The 8,589-nt window shown below is 39.0% G+C and overlaps 1 protein-coding gene across 1 annotated transcript; it reads right to left on the bottom strand.

The window, feature by feature from the left end:
- Window positions 1-888: 888 nt before the first annotated feature.
- Window positions 889-2,867, bottom strand: LOC149193374 (laccase-12-like). Its single transcript, XM_089407294.1, has 6 exons — window positions 2,683-2,867; window positions 2,377-2,627; window positions 2,134-2,262; window positions 1,316-2,049; window positions 1,105-1,195; window positions 889-989 (listed from the first exon to the last, which is right to left on the bottom strand). Exons 1-6 carry the CDS (start codon window positions 2,865-2,867, stop codon window positions 889-891), a joined length of 1,491 nt encoding a protein of 496 aa, XP_089263420.1.
- Between the last annotated feature and the right edge of the window lie 5,722 nt (window positions 2,868-8,589).

Raw genomic sequence — 8,589 nt, 5'->3', positions numbered from 1 at the left:
ACATGAGACGAAATGTTATTATGACATGACTTGACCTCCAAGCTCCAGCTATGGAAGTGGGGCAACCCACAACATCCCTCAGGGCTACTTTTCAAGGTGATTAGTGGTCTAGAAATATTGATAACTTGTAACATTGTTCGGTAGTATAAAAAAGTTTTTTTTGTATATTATTATATAATTAGATGAAAGTTTTTATTCTACTCATAAATATGTGATTAAGGTGTAATGTTTGATTTTTTTTTAAATAATTAATTAATAATTTTAATTTAATAATAATAATAAATAAATATCTCTTTTTATAAATAACAATAAACTTTATACTAATCAAGAAATTATTTAAAATAAATTAATTTACTTATTTTTATTTATAATTGAAAGAAATAAAATTAAAATTAAAGACAATTTAGTTTAAAAATTATAATGATATGATCATTATAATTTTTATAGCTAATTTTTAACCGTGCCCTAATCGTTACCTTTTATGAGTGGCTGACAAATTATTTGAACGAATCAATTTGGCTCCACGCATTAATCTTACATTACTGAATCATAAAAAATATACCAATAACATTGATTCAAAAGTACGTGGGTTTTCTATTGTTGTGATTATGAGAAAGGTATTTTTCATTTCCGAGTAGGTCACATGAATACCAAATTTCCTACATTACTCTCATGTAACTACCTTAAATATACAAATTTCCCAATGGGCCGGAACATTTCCATAACAATCAGGATCATAATCATAAAGGACATAAGAATGGAAGCAGAAAATTTATGACAAGGTAAAAAGCATGAAGTGGGATCAATAGAAAATCGGGATTCATCTATATTATCGATTGGTATGGATGGAAATTTTCCTCAGCATCGCGGAAAATCTTTGAAAGGTGACTATAGACTCAAAAGAGCGTCAGGTCCATTATTAACCACAAACACCATGGCCAACCCCCATTTTATGTGCATGTCCAAGTGGCAGTGCATCACCCAAGCACCTGCATTAATAAGTAATGATCACCATAATTACCATGACTATGCACAAAGTATCATCCAATTCAGAGTAAGAGACGACACAGAAGGAAAATGGAATGCTGTGAAATAAATGCTCACCAGGATTGTCAGCCACGAATCTTATTGCAGCCCAGCCATTTACTAGAACGTTTATAGTGTTCCGCATAGGAGGATCCACCAGGTTGAACTTCTAAAGATCAGTTTGTGGATTATAATTGCCAAATCCTGATCCCACTATGTAGAAGTCATAACCATGGAGATGAATAGGATGGCTTTCACCCGCAAATATATTTGTTCCTTGAAGAATTACTTGCACCATTGTGTTATAATTAAGAACTTTCACTCTTGTACCTTTCAGAGGGAACCACAGAGCTCTGCTTATAGTCAGTGTGGTGTAATCAAATCGCATAGAAGGGTTATCGGGGAAGTCTCTGGAGAATACTCCTTTCATGCCAAAATGTTGAGCTTGAAGAATTGACGAAGTTGTTGGCAGGACAAATGATATGTTTTTCATACTCGCTGCAAATCTTGATCCATTGGGACCTCCACAAGACTTCCCCGGGGATTTGATCAACCCTAATCCTATGGTGTAGAAGAGATTCTCGTTGACCTTCTGAGGAACGAAGATGGGGTGATCTTGTGAGGCCAAGCTTCGGAGACCATTGGCGAAGCTAGTGGTACTCTTGGTGTCATTATAGAATGGAAGATTCGGCATGATTGGAGTTGATTTATTAGAGCTGCCCTCGTATTCTAAAATGACAGCGGTAGTGGTGTTATCGAATGGAACCCCTTGCCCGCTGGAATAAGCTCGAGCAGTCATATAGCATCTACCTGTAGCCTGATTGGCAGTTACAAGTACATCTGTTGTCTGGCTAGGGCCGAGCATCAGAACATTCGTCTTAAGAGTTTTTGTATACAAAGCATCCACAGCAACAACAGTCATCGTGTGGTTAGCTACCAGGAAGAACAGGTCACTATTGAGAGCAGCATTGATGACACGCAGAAGATTAGTTTCCCCATCTTTTACAGAGACACTGAAGGTATCTGTATCCATCATTTGCAATTGATCATTTGTCAGCTGAATAGATTCAATCTATTTGATATGCGTTAATGTAGGAAGAAATGTACCTGAAGTAGAACATTTGTATAGGTCGCCTGGTTGTCCATTTATAGTAAATGCATCTGAAATGTTGGGGGCAGCTCCTATTCGGGTTGCTTGATTCACAACATCAATAAGATTCCTATTCCACCATTCCCCTGCCAATTCAAACAGGGTCAAACATTTCAATCGCATTAGAATTTACATTGAAATCACGCTCCCAATTATATTTCTAACCAAGGGGCATAACAAATTGAATAGCTATAGCATACCTAGAAGAATGGGAATCTGGCGATGTGCCCTTGTAAATTTAAAGGGATAACTGCTTCCGAGCCTAGGCAAGATGATCAAAGCTCCATACATAGTAGCTCGAAGCCAAGAGCTGTGCGCATGCCACCAGAGAGTTCCTTCCGGACCAGTGATGGTGAACTCGTATGTGTAACTTCGCCCTGGCTGAATGGGGCATTGTGTTATAAATTCAGGTCCAACGGACCACCCTGTGTGAAATTGGCACACTCCATGCCTGTAAATATGAGCATAAACAAATTATTCCTTTTAACATGCAAAACCAGACATACATGATGCTCTTCCGTTTAACAAGACTTAAAAATGCATTAACATCAATATGCAGTACTACTCGGTGGGTTAGAGACATGACGTAGCAGTGAATGGTAGTGACATATTGCGCCTCGTTGTGCACTTTGATTTCAAGTTTGTCTCCGTTTCTCACATGCAGCGTTAGACCTGGGAACTGTCCGTTCATAGTAATGATATTGTGTTGTCCCACATAGCCTTTTCACAAGTGTAGGTCGAAGCTGAATTTTCCGATTAACCGGCCACAAAAATCATTACATTAATAAGTGATGAGTTGATTAGATACTTGGTATTACTCATACATAGTCAATGAGCGGAGGCAATTACTAAATTTTTCCCAGAGAAATTACCGCAATTCATGGAGAAGAATTTATGATACATCCATCTTAGTGACAGACATATGAAGTGCACAGAGCGCTCAGAATACCAGAAACTAGGATTTGCATGCTAATGTTCATTCTATCTTAATAAACAGTGCTTTCCTATTATTTCTATGCATGTATCCACCAAAAAAAATTATGTAAAAAAAAGCTAATGCACCCAGGATGCTTCATCTAAATCTATATGTTTATTTTTGGTATATAAATATATATATATTTTCTAACACCTAATGGATTAAAGTAAAGACTTAAATTTTGGCAATTACTAAATTTTTCCCAGAGAAATTACCGCAATTCATGGAGAAGAATTTATGATACATCCATCTTAGTGACAGACATATGAAGTGCACAGAGCGCTCAGAATACCAGAAACTAGGATTTGCATGCTAATGTTCATTCTATCTTAATAAACAGTGCTTTCCTATTATTTCTATGCATGTATCCACCAAAAAATTTATGTAAAAAAAAGCTAATGCACCCAGGACGCTTCATCTAAATCTATATGTTTATTTTTGATATATAAATATATATATTTTCTAACACCTAATGGATTAAAGTAAAGACTTAAAATTCCAGGCAAGCAATATCTCCCAACTCATTATAACACCTTTTTTCAAGCAAACTCTAACATACATTTTAAATGGGAATATTGAAAGATGAGAAGATGTACAATGAATATATGTTTGTGTAGCTTCACCAAGGCCATAACAGTTAGCCAAGTTAGCAACCTTCAAAATTGAACCCTTCCGAGCCCTTTCTAGAAGGGCTAAAAAAAATTTACACTTCTAAAAAATTTAAAATATCAAAATCACTCATCAATTACAAAGTTTAGATTAAATTTTTAAATTTCGAAAAAAGGGAAGCACATAAATCACTTTGACTAGTGATATTTTCGCAGAAGAGACTAGTCAAAGTCCAAATGACCTCATACAATTTAATAGTTATGTCATGATTTGGGGATGTTTCCTTGAGGCCCCCAACTTACGCCAACATGATGCAACTTGCAAAAATAGGACATGCAACAGTCATGGTACTATTACACCTAGCACAATGTTGAAATATGGCAACAAGAATATTCCAATTTAATTTGTCCTTGAATTAAATTGTGAATTAAAATCGAATTTAGTCTTAAGAGCTACTTGGAAATAATTAATTAATTAATTGGAGAAATTCAAGTTAGAAGTCTAAAAGTCATGCAAGAGTTATCCCTTAACTTAAGGAGATAAGATTGAGTCATATTTGAGTTGTAATTAGTTAACACAGTTTACTGAGTTAAGTCTAGTTAAATTAGTTCCAAACTGTTTGAGGAACTAATATTGAGTTAACAATCAGTTGATGCATGCATGCACTCAACTAGTGCTACTCCAATTAATTGAATATTCCCTCATCAGAAACTCATGCCTATCTATTCTGAAAAAAACCCTGTTGAGATTAATGTCAAGGACAATGTACTATCAGTTGCATGTGTTTTCTCATGGAAAAAACTCATGCATACAGTCAAGGATTTATCCTTGAGGATTGTGTAGTTTTGAGGAGAGGGTTTTCCACTTGGTAACAGGGAATCATCCACAAGGAACAACACAAGGAAATGGGAGCTTGGAGGGCAGAGAGGAAGGCTGGAGAGAAGCCAAGATTGCCTATGAGCATCTGTGAGGATTGTACTGAGAGCTGGCTAGTTGTGAGAGCTAAGGCTTTGTATAATTCCTATGTATTTCCACCATGTATGATAATACAATAGTGTGGGATTTTTAGCTGAGGCTTTCCCCAAAATTATTTTCATTTGTATTGTTCCATTGATTCTTCTTCTTCTAGTTATATTGTTCAGCTCAATCTTTAAGCTTCCGCAAATTGATAGTAAAAGTAGGTTATAGTGTTCTGACTTGATTTATATTGCTTTATCGAGTTAAACTACACAGATTTTATACATGGTATCAGAGCTAGATTTGTAGAAATTTTCTACATGGTATAAGAGGTGGATTTGTAGAAATTTTCTACATAGTATTAGAGCTGTGAACGGTATACTGAGAAGAGAATTCAAATTTTGAAGTTCAGTGTTGCAGGTGAAAATCGAATTCATATCATACTTCAAGGTTGGCCAATGGTTTTCTATGGCTTAAGAATCGAGTATGCCTTGGAAGGTAGGTCGAATTACATAGCATGGAAAGATAGAATGAAGGCTATATTAGAAGACAATGACTTGAAGGAATTAATTGATCAAGAAATCCCAAAGCCAGCTTCAACTAATGCACAAGAGTTAGCTGAGTGGAAGAAGTGTGTGGCGAAGGTGAGACAGATCATCCTTGAGGGAGTTCGAGACCATATTGTCTCGAGTCTCCATGGGAAGGATACTCCATTTTCAATGTGGAAGACAATGAAAGAAATCTACCAGAATAGTAGTGACCAGAGGAAATTGGCACTTAAGGATAAAATTCGAAGAATCAAGATGGAGAAGGGCGATACTATCTCCACATATCTGAACAAGTTCACCACCTGCAGAGATGAGCTTGGCAGTGTGGGAATAACTACTACTGATGATGATATGGTGAGCCTCATTCTCCTTGGCCTTCCAAAGAGTTGGAATAGCTACCAAGACTATATGAATGGAAGGGAGAAACTGCTAGATTAGGAATGTTTGTGGTCGGATCTTATGCAGGAGGAGATCAGGAGGAGCACATGAGATGGTTCTTCATCCAAGAATGATGAGGAAGAAAATCTGGCCTTAGCATGTAAGGCAAGCAAAGGGAAGAGGAAGGCTTCCCATTTCAAATCGAATTCTTCTCATGGAGGGAATAAGGGTGACATGTCTAAAGTAAGATGCTTTAATTGTCACAAGATGGGACATTATGCAACTAATTTCCCATCGAAGAAGTCCAAGAAGGGATCTTCAGAAGGATCAAAAGGTGAGGCATTAGTCTCTTAGTTCAAAATGGACTTTACCCTCATCGCATGCATGGTGTCATAGATGATGGGTTGTGTCTAGAATCTTGATAGTGGAGTCTCATTCCACATGACTGGTGATAAAAATTTATTCAGTGCCTTGGAGGAGAAAGACCTCAAGATGCGCATAGAGATGGGTGCCAACGGAAGGTATATTGTTTCAAGAGTGGCCACGGTTGCTTTTCAGAGGGAGCAAGGAGCTCCTCTCACCTTGACAGATGTGATGTATGTCCCTGGACTGAAGAAGAACTTGGTATTGGTCGTGATGTTGGAGGACAAAGGCTACGATGTTGTCTTCAGTAAAGGAAACGCGTTCCTAAGACACATAGCCACGAGTCAGACAAGGAGGATAGGGATTCGAGTGAAGAATCTTTATAAACTAGAGGTAGATGATTGTGCAACATTGAGTATGAAAGTAGAATTGGTGCAAAGACAAGACATTGATGAGTTGTGGCATAGGTGGTTGGGCCATTTGCATCATGGGGCTTTGAAGATAATGCAACAGATATCTACTGGACTTCCCAAAGGTAAACTTGAGCATGTTGACACATGCAAAGGTTGTACCTTGGGAAAGTACACCAAGTCTTCCTTTCATGATCGAGACACTCGAGCAGAGGCTATCTTAGAGCGAGTTCATACTGATTTGTGTGGACCATTCTTGATGGAATCCATAGTGAAGCAAAGGTATTATGTGATTTTCATTGATGACTATTCTCATAAATGATGGATTTATTTCATGCAGAAGAAGGACCAAACCTTCACAAAGTTTTGTGAGTTCAAAGCTTTGGTTGAGAAAGAGTCAGGGAAGAATATCAAGGCCTTGAGAAGTGACAACGGTGGAGAATATGTCTCTCAAGAGTTTAAGGACTTCTGCAGTGGAAGGAATTAAATGAGTGTTGGCAACACCTCATAACACATAGCAGAATGGGGTGGCCGAGAGGAAGAATAGAACTATTGTAGGGGCAGCATAGGAAATGCTACGTGACCAAGGCCTACCACTTCACTTGTGGGCTGAGGCATGCAACACATCAGTCTATTTGCAGAATAGAAGCCCACATCTCATACTTGGGATGAAGACACCAGAGGAAGCTTTCTCTCGTAAGAGACTAGATGTGGGTCACTTCAGGATCTTTGGCTCATCGGTATATTGCCATGTGACAAAGGATGCATGGAAAAAGCTTGAGCTGACAGCAGACTTGGGGATATTTGTGGGGTACACTGATACACCTCACAACTATCGGGTGTACTTTCGTACCAGTCGAAGAATAGTGGTTTGCAGAGATCTCAAGTTTGATGAGCAGAAGGCCATGCAAGTTTCCCTTGAGAGGGAGCTCCAACTATAGGCTATGGAGGAACTGTTGGTTCCTAAGGAGGAGGAGCTTCAGACTGATGCGGAACAGCCGCATGCAAAGGTTCCAGGACTGGAGACATCCACTCAAGCAGAGTCTTCTAGAGATGGACAGAGGCACACAAGAGAAGCTGAATAATTGTTGGAGGATGCGAGAGAGAATGTTGGAGCACCATCTTCTTAGCGTAGACAGAGGAGGTCACCTAAGAGGTACACTGGATACATGGCCCTTGCTGGGGAATGTGTTGAGAGTGAGCCATATTCCTTTGAGGAAGCAGTGCAGCAGCCGATTTGGGTTGATGCTATGATGGAGGAGTATGACTCCATAGTTCGTAACAGTGTTTGGGATATGGCTTCGAGACTAGAGAACAAGTCAGTTGTGAGTTCCCGTTGGATTTACAAGGTAAAGAAAGTTGCTGATGCTAGTGTGGAGAAGAATAAGGCAAGATTTGTTCCCCATGGCTTTTCACAAGTTGAGGGGATTGACTATGATGAGACTTTTTCTCTTGTCACAAGGTACTCATCTATCAGATCTATGTTGGCACTATCAGCACAGATGGGTTGGAAGATCCATCAAATGGATGTGAAAATTGCATTTCTCAACGGCCAGATTGAGGAAGAGGTTTACATAGAGCAGCCAGAAGGTTTTGAGACCTTCGATCGTGAGTCGCATGTGTGCCGACTCAAGAGAGCGTTGTACGGGCTGAAGCAAGCACCTCGTGCTTTGTACACCAGGATAGACAACTAATTCACCGGGTTGGGCTTCACAAAGAGTGAAGCGGATGTGAAATTGTACCACATCGTGGAGAAAGGTACGCTATTGATCATCGTACTTTATGTTGGTGATCTCATATTGACTTGTGATGATCATTTGATGGTGTCTTGCAAGGAGGACCTTGCGAGAGAATTCGAGATGAAAGACATGGGTCTCATGCATTACTTCCTTGGCATGGAAGTGTGGCAAAAGGATGGGGAGTTGTTTGTGTCTTAGGGAAATTATGCCAACGAGATACTCAAGAGATTCCACATAGAGAAGTGCAAGCCCATGCAGACTCCTCTTGCTGGTAACTGGAGGAAGGAGGATGCTATTTTAGGGGAAGTAGTGGAAGCTACTGTGTACAGGTAGCTTGTGGGTTCACTAATGTACTTAGTGAACACACAACCAAATTTGTGCTATGTGGTGAACTAGTTGAGTCAAGCGATGGTTAAGCCTACCAAGATGTTTT

Source organism: Pinus tabuliformis, chromosome 2_2 (genome assembly GCF_031772625.1).
Source record: "Pinus tabuliformis cultivar Carrire ecotype Pingquan chromosome 2_2, CPIR1, whole genome shotgun sequence".
NCBI lineage: Eukaryota > Viridiplantae > Streptophyta > Pinopsida > Pinales > Pinaceae > Pinus > Pinus tabuliformis.
The sequence above is the reverse complement of the archived record's forward strand: the minus strand, read 5'-3'. Positions and strand labels throughout refer to the sequence as shown.